The following is a 19,373-nucleotide window of genomic DNA, read 5'->3' on the forward strand; positions in this document are numbered from 1 at the left end:
AGGTCCATCCTCCCTTGAAACCAGAGGGAAACTTCTAGCCCCTGATCTCATTCTCTCAGCCCTCCAGATGGTATCCAAGCCCCTTAGTGTGGACAGCAAGTCCCTGAATGACTGTCCCCATCCATCTCTACAGCCCCAGTGTCCCTCACCCCCACCTTTAGCCCCTGCTCCTCAGAGTTCCCAGAATTCAGCACTTCCTCTCCTAGCACAAGCTGTCCCTCTATCTAGAACACTCTTTCCTACATCTCTTTCTTCTCCTGGCTAACCATTTCTCTCCTTTTGGGCCTCAGTTCAGACATCACCACCTCCAGGAAGCCTTCCCTGACTTCCAGGCTGAGTTAGGTACCTCCTCCCGGCAGCCACTTGCTCCTGTTCTTACACCCTCATCACAGCAGCTGCCCTGTATTGCTCTTGCCATTTGGGCAACCTCTTTCTCTCACCACATCCTGAGCAATTTCAGGGCAGAGACGAAGTCTTCTTTGTGTTTTCAGAGCCTAGCACAGGCCTGGCATATATTGGGTGCTCAGAGAAACCCAGGGGAACAGAGGTGGGAATTCGGTAGTGGGGGCTGAGGACCAGCTCACATCTGACATGGGACTGCTGTGTGAGTGAGACTCAGCTGTGGACTCCCCCTGCCTCCGCACTGAAAAGGCCCTGGCTACTAGGAGGGGCCTGGAGGAGAAAGAAATCAGGGAGGTAGAGTACAGCCCTCCTCCATGCACCCAACACCTCCTACCGGGGACTTCCCTGGCAGTCCAGTTGTTAAGACTCTGTGCTTCCACTGCAGGGGGCACGGGTTCAATCCCTGGTCGGGGAACTAAGATCCCGCATGCCATGAGGCACGGCCAAAAAAAAAAAACCAAAAACCTCCTACCCAACCTCTGGACTGCACCAACTGAATGACTTTGTCCATCTCCCCAGTAAAGAGACAGTGTCATGCAGTGGTTTGCATGAGCTCTACAGGCAGGCAGCCTAGGTTTCAAATCCTGGCTCTGCAACCTCCTGGCGGTGTGATCTTGGAGGAGTGACTTCATCTCTCTGAGCCTCACTCCCTTCAGGCCTAAAATAGGGCAAGATTATGGCTCCTCATAGGTTGTCATGAGGAATAAATGGGATGCTGTAGGTAAAAATGCTTTGCATAGTAGCTGGCACATGGCAGATTCCCTGAAATATCAACTAATCTCTTCTTGCCACTGCGTGAGCTGCACCAATCTAGGCCTAGCACTGTGCCTGGCACACGGCAGGTATTCAGCCAATGCCTTAAGGATGAACGAGTGAGGAATCTGATAAGAAAACACTAGCAATCATAATAGCCACAAGTATTAATTCATTCAATCTTCACAACCACTAAAGAAGCTGGGAACTATTATTGTGCCCATTTTATAGGTAATGGAATTGAGGCCCGAGAGTATGTATACAGGTCATGTAAGTAGTAGTGGCTGGATTTGAACCCCTATATTTTGAGTCCTTTAACCCTTTAACCACCACCCTATAAAGCCTCTCAAAGCCCCAGGGCTTGCCTCTCCCGTCAGCTTGGCTTCTAACCAGCTTTGTGATCTCGAGCATGTGAACCTCTCTACGGGCCTCAGTTTCCCCACCTGCCAAGAGAAGATTGTGAGGGCCAGTGTTGAAGGGCACTTCCTACTGGTCTAAGAGTCCAGGTCCTGGCCAGGATCTAGCCAGTGCTGGTGACCTGCTGACCACCCAGCCCAGGTGGGGCAACACTTGGCATGGACCGGATTGTCACAGGTGGGTCACTGCATACTGACAGCTGCACTATCCACCTGCCCCGCATTGGGGGGAATCTGGCCTCTGCCTATTCCCGGTCCCCCAGGGCTCCTGAGGGAAGCTGAGGCGGCCACCCCCAGATGTCTATTCCTGTCCCTGGCCTAGTGCCGTGCTGGGGAAGCAACAGCTATTTTGAGACCCTTCTCCCTCCAAGCATGAGCGGTGGGAAGGCGCTGGGAACATCCCGAACTGGGAGGCCGCCCGTCGCAGCCTCACCCTGGATCTGGGCCACACCAGCCCTGTGGCTCTGGCCCTTTTTCCAGCTCTGGTGATCAATTCTGATCACAGCAACCACAGTGGGATAACCCAGGAGAACAGATCCCGAAGGACTTCTGCTGGAGGCTGGGGCACAGGGCAGGCTGGGCCTTTCCCTTCAGGGAGGGGACTGGAGCAGCCACAGCTGAACCCACCAGCTGGGAGATAGAACTGCTCTGAGCTTGAAATTGGGGAAGACAGCATTCAGGACAATATATAAAAATACTCAACATTTCTTGAGCGTTCACAATGAGACAGGCCCTGTTCTAAGCACTTGACATGGAGGTAAGTCATTTAATTCTCACAGAGAGGAAACTGAGGTTCAGAGAGGGGAAGTGACTTGCCCAAAGTCACACAGCTGGTGAGTGGCTGAGTCAGGACTTGAACCCAGGTGAGCTGGCTCTGGAGTCCATGCTTTTAACTGCTTTTCTCCCCTCTGGACCTTCCAAGCCCAGGAGGCTAATATAAATTAGGGGAATGAGCACTGGGTTGAGGGTCAGTACCCCTTTGCCATTCCCAGGCATGTCACCCAGCAAGACCACCTCGGTGAGCTCAGCTTCCTTACCTGCAAAATGGGGGTCATGATAGAACCCACGGCCAGGGTTGAGGTAAGGATTAGTAATAACATACTGTAGTGACTGGGGCTCAGTAACTCCTCTAAATTATGAAACTAACATATGCACATGGTAAAATAATATGGTATAAAAGGGGACACAGTAAAAAGTGAGGTCCCCCTCCTACGTCACACCTGTAATTCTTCTCCCCACAGTTAACCACCATCAAAGCTTTTGTGTCACCTTCCGGAAATTTTCCATGCACATAAAGAAAGAGAAGCTGAATAGGATAGTGGTTAAGGACAAGAACTGCCTGGTCCAAATCCTGGCCCTGCTGCTTACCAGCTATGTGAAGCTTCGGCAATTTACATGTCATATGGGGTTAATAAAACTAAGTCCCTGTTTTACAGGGTAGTTGTGAGGATTAAATGAGTCAATCTATGTAAAGCATTTAACAAGTTCTCTGGCACATGGTCATCTAATAAATATACACATACAGTGGATCCTTTCTGGCGGACATTGAGGTAGCCTTTTGCTATCACAAACAATGCTGCAAGACATGTCCTAGTCCGCCTGTCATCGGGCACAAGTGCAAGAATCTCTGTGGGATAAATTCCTGGTGGAGAAATTGCTGGGTCAAACAGTAGTGCCCTTGTAATTTCAATTACGTTGGGGATGAGTGAATCCTCACAGCAGGCAGGGCAGAGGGAAAGAGGTCCACAAAGCAGGGAGGATGAGGGAAGAAGCAGGATGGTTCTGTCTCTGAGGTCCAGGGAGAGCCATGCCTGCCCCTGCAACCCGGTGGATACAGCAGCTCCCAAGGCCCCTGGCCAGGCAGATGGAGGGTTTAATTTTATCCAGATTGTCCCCATAAAGGTTTTATAGGGAATTGGCTGATTGGGTTAGAGGAGCAGGAGCCCCTAATGAGCAGCGGCTGCTTAACAAAATGCTGAAGCTGAACAATTTTCCTTTGCCACCATCCACCACGGCAGCATCCAGGCTCTGATCGAGACCCCCCTGGATGCCAAAGACACTTCAGAATGTATATGCCTTCTTTGAACATTCTTCTAGGTCCCAGACATCCCAGAAGAGGTAGAGAGCAAGGGCTCAAGAGCACAGGTTTGGGGGTAAGACAAAAGGTCTCTGCTGAAATTACTGTGTGACCTTGGACAAGTCACTTCCCTCCCTGAGCCTCAGAGAATAATGGGGCCTACATTCATGGGGTTGTCCTGAGGACTAAAGGAAGTCAAGCGCATGAAGTGCTCAGTACAGTGTCTGGAACAGAGAGCCTAATAAATGGTAGCCGGCGGTGGGGTGACGGGGAGGGATAAATTGGGAGAGTGGGATTGACATATACACACTACTACATATAAAATAGATAACTAATATAGCACAGGGAACACTTCTCAATACTCTGTGATAACCTATATGGGAAAAGAATTTTAAAAAGAGTGAATATATGTGTATGTATAACTGCTTCACTTTGCTGTACAGCAGAAACTAAACACCACATTTTAAATCAACTATATTCCAATAAAATTTTTTTTTTAAAAATTGGTAGCCCAGAACGTAAGGATGAAGAATAAAGCCAGCTACTCTGGATCCCACCCCAGAAGGCCCTGAGAACAAGGTACATAGGTATAGCTTCCCACCCTCATGTTATGGGAGCATTTTAGCAGTTACCTCAACTACCACCTAGGGAATGTGCCAGGTTTCCCAGTCCAAGAAATGGGTTGTGTGATTTACGTTTCCAAGTAAGCTTTAAAGGACTTACTGGAGCTGATACTCGGCTTTGTGTCTGATCCAAAAGGGCAAATTGACAGTAAGAACCTTCAGATGGGAAGGAGGGGAAGAGCTCAAAGGAAGTTCCCCCCCCTACACACACACCCATTCCTCCTTTTGTCTGATCTGAGACCCACTCTTCTGAGAAGTCCCAGGAGTCACACAACAGCAAGTACCCCATTGATCTAGGCAGTAGCCGGTTAAGAGCACAGGCTCGAGGGCAGGGAGGTAAGGATTAGACTATTCCAGCGTGTTTCGCGCCTGTGAGTTCACTTCTCCGAGCCACAGGCCCCTTCCCCACAGGCCCCTTCCTCACCTGTAAAAGTGGGATGATAATGGTTCCAAAGACTGACGGGCGCGCATTCGGGGGGCAGGCACGGCCGGGGCGCACACCCACCGCCGCCAAGCGGATCTCCTGGCCGGGGAGGCAGCCGCTGTCCACACCCCAGCGGGCGGATTCCCCCGCGGCCTCCCGCGCCGCGCGCCGGGGACCCGGGTGATTGCAAACAGCCGCCGGCCTCATTAGGAGACGTGTAATTAGCGGCTGGCGCAGCCGGAGCAGACACTGGCTAATTACCGCGGGGAGCGGGCTGAGCCGCCGGCGCCGCCCCTCCCGGCCGCCCGGGACCCTCGTGGGGCCTCCAGGCAGGCCGCCCGGCCGGGTCGGAGGCGGGGAGGCCCAGGACCGCCCCGCTGTGCTTCCCCTGGGACTACGCCTGCGGGTAGCAGTAAATCATTCGTTCAAATCCGCGTTTACTGTGCACTCACTGTGCCAGGCGTTTGCCCACGATATCTGGTTTAAATTTCATATGCACCCATGAGGGAGGAACCATTATTATCCTGTTGTACAGATGAGGAAACTGAGATCTTGGAGACGCGAATTAACCGCCTCGACAGCACGTGGCTGGTAAACGCCGGAGAAGAGATTCTAATTTACGTCTGTAGTCTCTCCAATTTATACGAAGTGGACAGCGAAACCGTGCACCGGAGGACATCAGCGGTGTAGACCGGAGCAAGGACCACGGAGTCGGATGGCCTGGAGTTCGAATTCTGATCCTGCTCCTTATTGGATGTGTGACTTTGCTCAAAGCCCCAACGGCATCTATGAAATTGGCGCGGTGTTTGGATTAAGTGAGTTGAAGGCTGGGAAGTGTTAGAGGAGTTACTTTAGGGACGGGAGGGGAGGGGGGAAGCTCAGAGGCAGAGACTTTCTCCACGCACTACGAGCCTCTGACGCCCCCTGCTGACCAAAGGAGGACGCTGGCGGGAACAGTTTTTGGATAAAGAGGTGGTTCTTGGGTGAGGGTCAAAGAGCCCTGGTCCCTCAGCAGGACCACTGCTCTCTCTCTTCTCCTTACTTCCTTAGCATCCCTCCTTTAAGGTGATTTAGAGTGAGAGATGGAAAAATTGAGAACTCAGTCCAGATCTTGCAAACAATCGGTTACCCGACTCCCTTCAGGGGCCTCACAGAGCCCGCCAAGTCAATGACAGGTCTACAAATAATCAGGGATGGATATAAAGAGCTAGTTACAAGGCTGGGCATCAAAGTGCTGGGTATAACAAGAAAATCTGGAACTAATTTAAACGTCCATCGTGGGAATATTGACCAGTTTAGCAGCTGAACAGTTGACATGAAAATATAGTCAAATGACAAGAATGAATCGTACAGACAATATGTTGAGAGAAAGGAGCCAGACGCGCACACACAAACATGCTGTTGGAGATTTATATTTATATAAAGTTCGAGGACAGGCAAAGCTAATCTATCATGATAAAAGTCAGAATAGAGGCCACTTCTGGGAAGGTTTATGGCTGGGAGAGGGCACAGGAACCTTCCTGGGTGCTGGAAATGCCCTCTTAATGTGGGCAATAGTTGCAAAAGTCTATACGTATGTAAAAATTCAATGAGTTGTACACTTAATATGCGCTTTATGTATGTTATGCCACATTAAGACAATTTTTAAAAAAAGATATTCAAGGGGAAAGAAAAGAAGAGTACTAAACAGTATGATCCTATTCTTTTTTTTTTTTTTGTCTGCTTTGGGTCTTGTTGCTGTGCGCGGGCTTTCTCTAGTTGCGGCGAGCGGGGGCTACTCTTCCTTGCGGTGCACGGGCTTCTCATTGTGGTGGCTTCTCTTGTTGTGGAGCACGGTCTCTAGGCACGCGGGCTTCAGTAGCTGTGGCCCGCAGACTCAGGAGTTGTGGCACACAGTCTCAGTAGTTGTGGCGCACGGGCTTAGTTGCTCCGCGGCATGTGGGATCTTCCCGGACCAGGGCTCGAACCCGTGTACCCTGCATTGGCAGGCGGCTTCTTAACCACTACACCACCAGGGAAGTACAGTATGATCCTATTCTTAAAAAGAAAATAAAAGGAAAAATATAATTTAACATACGGCAGAAGTTCTCATCTCATACTTTTTTTTGGTCTCAGGACCCCTTTTCACTCATTAAATTATTGAGGATCCCAAAGAGCTTTTGTTTTGTGGGATATATTGATACCATGTCTGTTAAAACTGAGAAATGTTTAAAACACAATACACAATTCTCTTAGCCATCAGAGCAATAATGTCAGCACATGTTATGTGGCCTCCGGAAAACTTCACTGTCCACTCTGAGACAGTGAAACAAGTAACATCTTAGTATTATTATGAAAGTAATTTGATCTTGGGAACTCCCTGAAAGAGTCTCAGAAAACCCAGTGCTTCCTGGACCTCCCTGGAGAACTGCTGGCACAGAGGGAAAATGAAGGAAGAAAACCCACTACATTATAAATTATTCTCTCTCGGTGCTGGGATTATAATTTATTTTTATTTGCTTCTTTGTGCATTTCTGTTCCACACAGAAAATATAAAGACTACAGATGGTTTTTGCAAACAGAAAACGAGACAATACACCCGACTCCATAAGGTTGTTGAAAGGCCTAAACAGTAATAACATATTTGGCTGTATGGGGAAATTAAACCGAGCTCTAATCTGAAAATAAGGATCCGATTTCCCCTCTGTCAATCCCTGGCCTGTGAGTGCAAAGTCTTGCCCTCAAAAGTTCCACCGTCCATCTTGGGAAGAAAATATAAGTGCACACACGACTGTGTTGCAAGCTAATAGAAGGTAAACCTCCTGGAGGCTCCAAATGCCGCGGCTGCGTCCTACACAGCGGTGGAAACTCCGGCGTGGGGCGTAACCACCCATCACAGCACAAGGTGTTCACTCTCGGAATCCAGCTCCCAAACAACTCAATCAGCGAAGAGCTGAACAGGCCGCCTGCGCTCCTCAGAGGGAGGGGGAGCTCGAAGGAGACCGACACGGGGCTCCGCCTACATTCTAGCTCCGCCTCCCCCTCTGAGTGGCTGCCAGGCCAACTTCCCATTGGCCGCCGACCAGAAAGCAGACATCCGGTTTGCGGGTCCGGCTGCTGGAGGCGGAGGCCGCAATGGTGCGGTTCAAGCACAGGTAAGCAGACCCTTGCCGGGTCCCCGGCGGCCTGGCCCCGCCCGCGCTCACCTCCCTCTCGCCCGCCCTTAGGTACCTGCTCTGTGAAGTGGTGTCTGACGATCCCCGCTGCCGCCTGAGTCTGGAGGACCGAGTGCTGGGCGGCCTGGTACGGGACACGATCGCCCGCGTGCACGGGACTTTCGGCGCGGCCGCCTGCTCCATCGGCTTCGCGGGTGCGAGGGTGCTGGGGAACCGGGGGCGGGCGGGATGTGGAGGGGGCGGTGGCCAGAGGAGGGAGAAAGAAGGGGCACGAGCGACCCCAGCAACTGCCAAGCCCTGTGCACAATCCTATGTAAGATATCGTCCTTTGGGACTTTCCTGGAGGTCCAGTGGTTAAGCCTCCTCGCTTCCAATGCAGGGGGCGCGAGTTCGATCCCAGGAGGGGGAACTAAGATCCCACATGAGGGGGGTGGGGGTGGGGGTGGGGGCAAAAGAGAAAAAAAAAGATATCGTCCTTTTTAGGAATCTCGGATCCGAGCCCGAGGTCTGCGTGAGTCCAAAGTTAGGCGGAGAGCTAAGAGCAGTAGGCAGTGAGACTTTGGGCAAGAACCCCCTGTACCTATTTGACATATGTTTGAGTTTAACAGGATGGTGAAAATTAAATGAGGGAAGCCTTGTATGGCTCTAAGTTACTTGACTGGTTACGTTGACATCACATGGAAAAAACATTGTCAAAATTAACCCTGAAAAGGGCCTGTGAAGTACAGAATGTGTGTAGGTAAATGCAGAAGGCCCTTTCAACAGGCACACTATGTAAACTCATTCTCTTACCATATGCTCGAAATTGAATCCAGTAGAAGGTAATGCACGTAGGCACAACTCTCCTACATCAAGTGAGACCCAGTTGGCTGCTATGAGAACCTGCCTAGCCCAGTTGCAGAGCAACTTGCTTTTCAGCCAAGGGTTTTCTGAGGAAGATGGATCTCTGCGCTCCCCACCCATTCATTGAGTTAACTAGTCAGTGGATTAGACCGTTTTAAATTCTGAATTCACCAATTCTGAGTGGTGTGCAAGGCACTGGATGTTGTTTCTCTCCCTTCTGTAAATGAAGGTCTGTCCTAATTTTTTTTTCTTCAGAAATCAGTTTTTGCTTACTGCTGCATCCCAACTGCCACTGCCTTGAACGATCTCTAGCGCATAGGCTCTCAATTACCCCAAGATGTTTAACCCATTCCCGAGAATCCAAAGTTTCCCCGAATGATTTTTTTTTTTCCTGCTGTAGTGCGATACCTCAATGCCTATACCGGAATAGTGCTACTTCGATGCAGGAAGGAATTCTACCGGCTTGTGTGGTCAGCTCTTCCCTTCATCACATACTTGGAGAACAAAGGACACCATTACCCATGTTTTCTCAACACCTTACACGTGGGAGGTATGGGTGCATGTGGTAATGTCTCATTTTCAAGAGGTAACAGGTTCCGTGTTCAGTCTTCAGTGGTGGGTGGGTCTTCCTGCTCTCCTGCGAAGAGCAAGATACTTTTTCCTAGCTCTGCAAGACTCTTGAGGCAAACACTTTTCACAAGCTGTTGACCACAAAGCTCTTTCATGTGCCAGGTACAATTAGAACATGTCAGAAGTTCCTGATTCAGTACAACAGGAGACAGCTGTTGATCCTGTTGCAGAACTGCACTGATGAAGGTAAGGCACGCTAGCCCTGTGCCCACTGAGCAAGTGACTGGCCTCCTCCTCCAGCTGAAAGGCCACTCCCAAAGACATCTTTAATCAACTGTACTGTACTTTCTTCAGGAGAACGAGAGGCTATCCAGAAGTCTGTCGCAAGAAGCTGTTTACTAGAGGAGGAGTCAGCTGGGGAGGAGCTTTCAGACAGTGGTGGTGAGGAGGCTGCTGAGGCAATGGAGTGAACCTCTGCAGACTGCCCTGTGCCCCAGCCTCAGGGCCCACTTGTTGGGACAGGACATTCTGGGAGGCAGCAGCATCCTCTGTACTTCTCAAACTGGATGACTGCTGACCAGAGGCCAAGTGACCAGCTCAAAATGGACTTATTTGCTTAAAACTAATCGAAGTCACCTTTACCCAGCATTGCCTGGTTAAGTGGTTCTGGAGGTTGTGAAGCCCCTGTAGTTATAGACATCTTTGTATCTAACTGCCTGGCTGAGAGCAGGTTTAATAAATGTATTTGGCTTCTGTAGCATTTAGTGCGCACGTGAAGTTCATGCTTGGCCTAGTCTCTTTCACCCCTCCACCCTCGGCCTCGGCCGGAAAACTGGCTCCCCATGTGGTACTAGATGCATAGCCTCCCACTTGAGACCTTGTACCCCTGCCCCTAGGATGGGCCCTAAGTAATCCAGGTCATTCAGAGTAGCAGTTTTAGTGAGACACAGCAACTAAACTGGCACAGATCTATAGCTGGTCTCAGTACTGACCGACAGGACCATAAGAATTCCAGATTCCTTGCCAATACTTAACCAAGTAACCTGACAAAAAATACAGTTCTTGCACTTTTGAGTGGGGAAAAAACCTGGTCTCACCTGACCTCATTATTACAAAGTCAAGTAGCAGCTGCCAACTTCTGGTAGTTTTCTGCAGTTCCACCCTTCCCTATTGCCTTTTACCTGCCTGGCACCTGAAGGCAGGTGAGACAATGCACTCACAGGAATTAGGAAGGACAAGAGACTATGATCAGTTTTGATCTGCTACCTATGAAAGACATTTCTAGGAGCTATCTTCTCCTTAATGAAATGGACATCACTCAAAGTCCCTTAAATATTTAACAAAGATTTGTGATTTTTTGCTTCACATGCCCCTTCATCTACCCAGAAGAGTTCCTGACCCAGGATCTCTTCCTTTTAAGAATGGGAGGTTAGAGCTAAACCCAGCTCAAGAACCCTTTAGGCCCGACACTAGGAAAGACATTACTCGAATTCCTCAAGCTCATAGTAGCTGTTACTTTAATCTATTAAGAAGTATATGTCTAGCGACTTCCCTGGTGGTGCAATGGGTAAGCCTCCGCACTCCCAATGCAGGGGGCCCAGGTTCGATCCCTGGTCAGGGAACTAGATCCCACATGCATGCTGCAACTAAGAGTTCACATGCCACAACTAAGGAGCCCGCCAGCCACAACGAAGACCCAGTGCAACCAAATAAATAAATATTAAAAAAAAAAAAAAAAAGCTTACCTGAAATCATCTTAAAGAAACCAGAATGCTCACAATGCTTGTGCAGGTGATTTATTGCAACTATTTGCCTTCATAGTCTATTACACCTAGAGGTCACTTTATTAAGCAGCAAAATAGTTCACATCACTCAACTTCAGCTGAAACCAAGGCATAAGACTGCTCTCGGCAACAGGGAGGCAGTGGGCAAGCCCACCGCTTTTAAACCTGTCCTGCTCTTCCTCCGGGTGTGCCAGGCTCCTCTGTTCCTGTAACTCAGGCCACTGTCACTTGAAACAAGCTTGATCTAAAGGTTGCCAGGTCCCCAGGCTTCCTTCATTGATGACAGTTACAGCTTTCCTTGCCAAACAGAAGCCACGTTCAAGAGGCAAAACCCTCCATCACACATGCCAGTGCAACCTGGGTCTGACACCACAGCATGGTTATTTGTCAGAAGAAAAACTGCAATTTAAGCTGGGTGTCATAAATCCATATTATTCCCATCCCTCTGTTTCTTAAAGATAACAAGAGAACTGAACAGATAGAAAAGATTCAACTATTAGGTGTGCTGAAAGCATGGTGCCCTGACCCAAGATGTCACAGCAGAGCAGTGCTGTAACACTAACACTGGTTTGGGCTGCTCCAAAGGACTCAAACTTAGTTCGGGTTGAGAAAAACTAACTACACATGGGTCAAAAAGACTAACCTGGCAACAAACTAAAAACCATGGCAGGAAGAGATCTCTTCTGAGTGTCAATACTTTATTTTGGTGTGAAGATGGGAAGCTGGAAAATACACTGTATTTAAAATTTTCTTGGTTCCCCCTCACATTGTGGAAACCCCCTCCCCCCAGAGCTAATCTGTTCAAACTCAAATACTTAAAAATTACAGCAGCAAAACAAAAGCGCAGAAAAAAGAAAACCAGATGGAGAAGGTAGCCAGGCCAGTAGTGTCACTTGGTGTGGACGACTGAGGTGCTGAACAGGAGCTTCTGTTTCTGTTTTTTTCTTTTCTTTCCTCCTTTCTCTTCTAAACAGAAAAAAGAAACAGCTTAGCTTAGAATGCCATCGCCTTGCCCCCCGGCCAGTTTTCATTAATGATAGTCGCAGGCAGCTTGGAGTGCAGGCTCTGGAATTAGACCTCCTGGATTCAAATACCAGTCCTTGCACACTCTGGTGTTTGTCTTCAGGTACATCACTTACGTCCCCAGCCCAGCTCCTCATCTGTAATGTGAGTTATACCCATTTAATATGGGTATCAGGAGAATAAAATTAGCACAACGCCAGGCACACAGGAAGCACGCCATAAATGCCAGTGTTGTTCTTATCTAGTTCATGAACACCACAGAGCAGGAGTGTGCTTCAAGCCTGACCTTCTCCATCTATTAGCCACCCTCCACCACTGTGTCTTAGAAGGTTAAAAAAAAAAGGTCCTCAGAATTTCACACCAAGGCCTCAAAAGAACTAATCTGGGGTGCAAAAAGGTGCTAACGTACCAAATGGAATGTTAGTTGACACTAGAACGTGAGCCCTGAGGCTCAGAGGGAAAAGTGCAACTGATTAGTGATGTCTGCCACTGGATCCAGGAGGGAATGACAGCCCTGAGCTGAGCACCCCACTTCTGTGCCTTTACCAGAGAGGGGATCTGAAGTAGCTGGCGTGTCCAGTTTCATGAAGGCTGCTTCAATCGCTTGGCTGAAGGAATTCTGGAAACTGGGCACAGGAACACGGTCTGAGTTATCACTCTCCCCATCGCTGTCCACAGGGGCAGGAGGACCTAAGCTGTTTTCATCTAAAAAACACCAGTGTTAAAATTGCAGAAACAACACTAGAGCCTTTTACTTTCTGAAAGGGGCCAAATTTCCCCTTTACCAGAGGGCTGTTCTCACCTTTCTTTGGAGCAGTTTTGGGCCACACATCTGCTTTTGCTTTTCCAATTCTCAGCATCTGCCAAAGTGGGAAAGGGGAGGAAAGAATTTAAGTAACTGACCCCAGTTCTTCTCCAGACTCCTATCTTGACACCAACTGGTACAGGGGACAAAGAACCAACTACCCCCTCTGGGAAAAAGATTTTCTAGATACTTCTCTCCTTAACACTGTTTTGGTCATGTCCTCTATATCCTGACCAATGGAACTGGCAATGAAACCCACAAGGTGGGAAACCAGTTGTTCCTTAGGAAAGAAACAGGTGAAGAATATTGCAAAGAAGGCACAAGAGATTCATACTCAGATTCTGAAGTTGGGAATCCTGACTCTGTGTCATTGCCTGCTTCTGACAAATTTTCCTACTCTTCTGGCAACTCCTAAAAACATCAACCTCTTAGAATAAGGAGTGTACAGGACCTTCCAATTTTAAAACAAACCACCTGGCTATCAAACCTCAGTTACTTAAGGCCACAAAAATCAATTTAACTTTATCCCGAAACTGCTCCCACAGCCCTCATTACCTTGTGGTCTTTGCTTATCCAATAGTTCCTTAACTATTAACTTTTAGATCCAGCCATAAACCATATCCCTGCACGTACAGTAAAATCAGAACAACTATTCCTCTTGCCCCTGAGTGAGGAAATTTTTCATCCCACTTGGCCAAGACCAGCTTTGTAAGTGCTGAGGGCCACTATGCATCCCAGCTGCCACACATACCATGCCACTCAAAGCAGGGTGAATTGAATTTTACCAAGAGACAAGCCCAAGAAGATACAAGTAGGAATGCCTGTCCTAAATGTTTACCAAAGTGGGGCTTGCATGTTGTGCAAGATGAGTTCAACTGGCAGATGTTGATTTCACTGATAAACTTTCTTCATCATGTACCACACTTTGATGATCTGCTCCCTTGGTCCCTGGGAGTCTGGGGTCCAATAGTACGACATCTGAATCATCTTACTCTTCCAAGGTCATTAAAATATATCACCTATATTTTAATCTTGACAAAAATGTTTAAATGTTTAACCTGAGTCCACTCATGAAAAAACAATCAGAAAAATCTCAACTATAGGATAATCTGTAGAACAACTGGTCTGGATGCTTCAAAAATATCCATGTCACAGGTAAAAAACAAAAAAACAGAAGCCAGAGGAACTGTTATGGATCAAAGGACACTAAAGAGACTTGAAAAACTAAATGCAATGAATAGTCTTTGATTAAATCTGACTGAAAACAATACAGGACACTGAGACAAATGGGAAAATAAAAATATGTGCCATCTTAGATAGTATTAAATCAGCTGTCTTTGATGTGATAATGGTAATTGTAGTTATACAGGAGAATGTCATTTTGGGGGCATGTATCTCCCAAGTATTTAGTTGTGAAGTGTCATTCATGAGGTCTGTAACTTACCTTCAACATAGCAAAAGAAAAAAAAGAGAGAGAGAAAAGCAAGCAAATATAGCAAAATAGTAACAACTGGTAAATCTGGGTGAAAGGTATGAATGTTCATTATACTATTCTTTCAACTCTTTAAGTCTTAAGTTTTTCAAAATATAAAGTTGAAAAAAGCAATGGCAGTAAAACCTAGCTAAAAAAACTTAGGCATTGACCTAACTCCTAGGAGCCACTTGCTTTTAACCTCTGAAACCTAGCAGTTCATTCTCAGGATTGCTGTCAATTATTTCATCCTCCTTGACTTCAAGGACTCTCCTCACCAAAGTTCAACTCCTGCTTATTCCTCAGCACCAACTGCCATTTGTACGTGAGAAATATCCATATCAACTAACTGCTCTAAAGAACTGTTAAGCTAATGATTCCAAACTAGCCCCAAAGAAGTGAATACTAACCTCCTACAAGGCTGCTTGTCAAGCTGTCTGTCCGTCTTCCTCAGTTACCTGAATGCAGGAATGCTGAGTGTTTTGCTTGTTTTAAAGATTAATACTGATCTGACATCAAATCTCACTAGCCTAGTGTTGCCTCCAACCCAACTCCTCAAGAAAGCTGATTTGGCTACTTACAGGATAACCAAGACAACTTTCCCTTTTCCAAAGTGAAGAAGAATGGTTTATTATATGTAACAGATACCACTGAATCAGAGGTCCTAGAACCAGGGACCAGTTAAAATTGACTGACATATCCCCAGCCCCTAGAACAGTGCTCAGTACAAAAGTATCTATTGACTTGTTAAATAATTAAAACTCCTGATTCTTCCTCAACTACTCTTGGCCTCTTTCCTTGGTAAGTCTATGGTAATATCTTGAGACTAACTCCCTGACCTTCCGTCTTTAAAAAGCCTTCCATGGTTATTAGAGTCAGTGCAACATTAGCCTGTAAGTCTCCCAATCTCCAACAGAGGGATTTCCAGAAAGAACAAGCATCAGAGTTCATGTTAAATACCCTTGGGCTGCTTCACAAGCAACGGGTTTACCTGGGCAAAGGAAGGGAAGGGAGAGTCTTCTTCCAGACTCCCAACGCAGAATGAAGAACTGCCCTGACTGGCAGTGGGTGACAGAGGGGTCAGCAGAAAGTCTGAAAGGGAACCAGAGACCTGATTATACAAGTCAAGTTCCAAAGAGTTAGTGTCCTGTTAATAAGAGAGAAGAGACAAACCCAGAATCGGGTCTGGATAATTACCAACCCTGCCTCAGAAAGCTAACTGTGATCCACTTTCAACTCTGCCATGTGCTTATAAAGCCAAGAACATGGCCTATTGTTCACATGAGTGATCAGCACAGAGAGAGAAAAGTTTCATGGTTACAATAACACTAGAAGGCATAGCAAAATCTATTCCCACGGTAAGAAAAATCCTCTCCACATCAGCCGGTTCTCAAGGCCTAGGTATCAGACTGTCATAGGATGGTTTTATATGGATGAAAAAGCTCCAAGAAAAAAAGATATAAAATGTAATCATGTCAGCCTTTATGTTCCAGCCAAAAGAAGTCTATGACCTGGGAATATTCAGTTAGAATCCAAAACACATACAGCAGCAAAATCCAGCAAGATGCAAGCTTTTCCCTGATACTCCCTAGGTAATAGTCTTTTCCATCCTTTCTGACCTAGGGTTGAACATTTCCCACAGATCAGTCTACCCACTGCCCTGATCACTGCTGGAAGGGAGAGGCCTATTCACTCTCCCAGCAGCAGGCCCTGCCATGGTCAGCCAGGGCTCTGTGGTACTTTTATTCCTAGGACCATCCAACTGCTCTTGCCTGAATACATTAAAGCCCACATAACTTCAGAAAAGCTAGTATGTGAAAACGCAGTCTTTGTATCACAGATGATGTAGTCAATGTTTTGCCATGTTCCTTTGTTTAGTAGCTCTCTTCTCATTCCGAAGAGCAGAATGGCTGTGCAGCCCTCAAGACCCAGGTTCTAGTCTCAGTCCCTGCCTTGGTCTCAGGCTCCTCAATCTGCCAAGTGATGGGCATATGATCACAAGGGTCACCAAGAGTTTTAAATATTCTGATCTTGGACCTTTCATTGAAAATGCCTGACAAAAATAAATTTTAAGTATCAAAAACTATCTGCCAGGAGGATAAAGATCAGAAAAGACAGCTCTCTGAAATTACAGCAACTCCTTTTAACTGTTTAATTTCATGACACATTAATACATTCTATATATAAGGAAAAACATTTTTAAAAGGCTGAAGGCCTATACCCTGAGAAAACCATAATTCAAAAAGAGTCAATACCACAATGTTCATTGCAGCACTATTTACAATAGCCAGGACATGGAAGCAACCTAAGTGTCCATCGACAGATGAATGGATAAAGATGTGGCAAATATATACAATGCAATATTACTCAGCCATAAAAAGAAACGAAATTGAGTTATTTGTAGTCAGGTGGATGGACCTAGAGTCTGTCATACAGAGTGAAGTAAGTCAGAAAAACGAATACCGTATGCTAACACATACATATGGAATCTAAAAAAAAAAATGGTCTGATGAACCTAGGGGCAGGACAGGAATGAAGACACAGACATAGAGAATGGACCTGAGGACACGGGGAGGGGGAAGGGGAAGCTGGGATGAAGTGAGAGAGTGGCATGGACATATATACACTACCAAATATAAAACAGATAGCTAGTGGGAAGCAGCCACATAGCACAGGGAGATCAGCTCGGTGCTTTGCGACCACCTAGAGGGGTGAGATAGGGAGGGTGGGAGGGAGACGCAAGAGGGAGGGGATATGGGGATATACGTATGCATACAGCTGATTGACTTTGTCATACAGCAGGAACTAACACAACACTGTAAAGCAACTATACGCCAATACAGGTGTTTAAAAAAAAAAAAAAAAAGGCTGAAGGCCTCTCAATCCTGATCTCACTCCCTAGAGTGGAACACTGTTACCGGTCTGGAACACAATCATCCCAGTATTTTTCTATACATTTAGACATATAAACCCATATTGAAATGCTTTGTTTTGTGTGGCTTTTTTAACCCAAAAATGGTGTCATGTTTTGTCTTGTTCTACAACCTCCTTTTATCTTAAAGGTCTAACCATTAGTTCAGGAAGACAGCTATTTTCTTTTTCAGTAGGTGTAAAGAATTTCATAGTATAAATGCTGTAATTTAGCCATTTCCCTACCAGTAGACTTTGTAGGCTGTTTTCTCCCCCTATCATAAATAAGACGACATAAATAAAGATATTCGCACAAACAAGGGGAGTATCTTAAAGGTAGAAACTAGAAATAAAACAGCTGGGTTGCCGAGAAGAATCTAGGTTTAACCATCCTGCTATATGAGCTGCCTGAGGTTTTTAGAAGCTAAGTCGGTACAGCCAATGGAAAAGTGAATCAAATGGTAGGAATCTGATGGATCTCAGGAATCTATTAACTACCCAAGTAAGGTTAGTCCCCTAAAGACCCCCACCATGCCGAGATCACAGCTGTAAATTCAGACACTAGGGCTTTGCTTAAGGTCTGTGGCTGGTGGTCAACTTCATTCTTTAAATCCCAACTCTATTTACCTGCTTGGGAACCTGGACTTCTGCTAAGAGGAGAAAGGGAGAGAGCCCCATGGCCCTCGGTGCTGGTGGGACCCAAAGCAGAATCAGAGGAGCAGGTATAGGAATTGAAGGCAGGAAACTGCTGTAGATTCTCAAGGGGAATGTGGACTTCTGGGTCTGCAAAGCAAAGATGAGAATGGTAGGCCCACGTATAGAATTCCTCAAATCTTTTCCAACAGTTGTGGACAGTCAATATGAATCCCCCAGGGGTCTGAATGATGGAGACAGAGCTTTAAAACCCAAATTTATAGTAACTGTCACTTTATAATATATCTTTGTTTTAATATAAAAGCCTTGTTCTAACTCTTCTTGTTTGAAGCTAGGTGATAAACCTGGGGGTTAATTATAATATTCTGTATACTTGTGTTTGAATATTTCCATAATAAAAAGTTAAAACAAAAAAGCCTTCGTTCCTGAAACATCACTTTTCTCAACTATTCAGGACTTGTGCTAAACAGCTACACAACACTGGTATGCCGGCTATATACTTATCCCAGTTGAAGAAGTAAAATTTATGTTTACCATACCACATGGAGTCAAAATAGTTAAGTCCTTTCCCTAGCCAAGGACCCAATTCCTTGTTTTTAGGAGGTTAACTAGACTCTCATGTCACACAATCCTTGGTTCAGTGAAGCTTATGTTTAAGAACCAGATCAAAAGATTCTACTTACTGGTATGAAAGAGCTCAAATCTAACTTCCTGCACTTATTTCCTAGTTTGTCAATAGGTCTCTACTATTTCAGACTCTCCTGGTAGACTTGCTATGTATAGATGTCTCCAGAGTCAAAGGTGAGGCCAACAATGTATCCAGAGAGCACAGGGCCAGTTATCCCCAACATGCAGCAGATCTCCAATTCCCTTCCCCGACCCGCCCAGGTTTTTTTCACCCACTATGCCAAGGATGAACTTACTATGTGCTATGCACTTTGACCAACATCAACTCATTAATTCTCATGTAAGCCTACAAGTAAGGAGGTACTCTCACAACTCACATTTAAGAGCTGAAGAAAGCAAGTGGCAGACCTGACATAGGACCTAAACAGTCTGGCCCCTGGGCCCAGGCACGGGATCTCTGTACAATGATGCACAGTTGTGCTCATCATTGAGATGAGAGTTCTTGAACTTACACTTGCCCTGTCTCTTGTTCTCCTCCATCTCAATCCGGCGCTCTCGGCGACGTTCCTCCCGGGCCTTCTTCTGGCGCTGCCGCTTCCTCTTCTCAATGTCATCTGCGGGTTGGTGAGGTTGTCAGGAGGCAGACCCAGGACAACCTAGCCATTAACTCCTCCCACTTGGCTAGTAGCTAAGGGCACACGAGTGGGCCCAGCTGGATTGGATGAATGGATGGAGTGTATCAGGAGGTTCTGAGACTCATGACAAAAGCTCCTTACTTCCTCTTGTGGGTTTCTAGTCACAAGAATCCCTGAACTCCACTAAAAAGAGAAGCAAAG

General features: G+C 46.6%; 2 protein-coding genes across 4 annotated transcripts in view; one reads left to right on the plus strand and one right to left on the minus strand.

Annotated features, from left to right (window-relative positions):
* Positions 1-7,769: 7,769 nt before the first annotated feature.
* On the plus strand, positions 7,770-10,020 carry POP5 (POP5 homolog, ribonuclease P/MRP subunit). Its single transcript, XM_061169978.1, has 5 exons — positions 7,770-7,829; positions 7,902-8,044; positions 9,094-9,243; positions 9,426-9,509; positions 9,618-10,020. Exons 1-5 carry the CDS (start codon positions 7,810-7,812, stop codon positions 9,731-9,733), a joined length of 513 nt encoding a protein of 170 aa, XP_061025961.1. The 5' UTR covers positions 7,770-7,809; the 3' UTR covers positions 9,734-10,020.
* Positions 10,021-11,728: 1,708 nt separating this feature from the next.
* RNF10 (ring finger protein 10) overlaps positions 11,729-19,373 on the minus strand; it is a 30,697-nt gene continuing 23,052 nt past the window's right edge. The window contains exons 12-17 of one of the 3 annotated variants that reach the window (XM_061169421.1): positions 19,050-19,151; positions 17,884-18,039; positions 15,338-15,438; positions 12,873-12,930; positions 12,617-12,775; positions 11,729-12,013 (exon numbers count right to left, since the gene is read on the minus strand). In XM_061169421.1, coding sequence (XP_061025404.1) covers positions 11,937-12,013; positions 12,617-12,775; positions 12,873-12,930; positions 15,338-15,438; positions 17,884-18,039; positions 19,050-19,151 — 653 coding nt within the window. In that variant the 3' untranslated portion in view covers positions 11,729-11,936. Of the gene's footprint in view, positions 12,014-12,616; positions 12,776-12,872; positions 12,931-15,337; positions 15,439-17,883; positions 18,040-19,049; positions 19,152-19,373 lie in introns of those variants that run through there. The other 2 variants (XM_061169422.1, XM_061169423.1) reach the window with 2 other exon arrangements.

This window comes from Eubalaena glacialis, chromosome 15, assembly GCF_028564815.1.
Source record: "Eubalaena glacialis isolate mEubGla1 chromosome 15, mEubGla1.1.hap2.+ XY, whole genome shotgun sequence".
NCBI classification, from domain to species: domain Eukaryota; kingdom Metazoa; phylum Chordata; class Mammalia; order Artiodactyla; family Balaenidae; genus Eubalaena; species Eubalaena glacialis.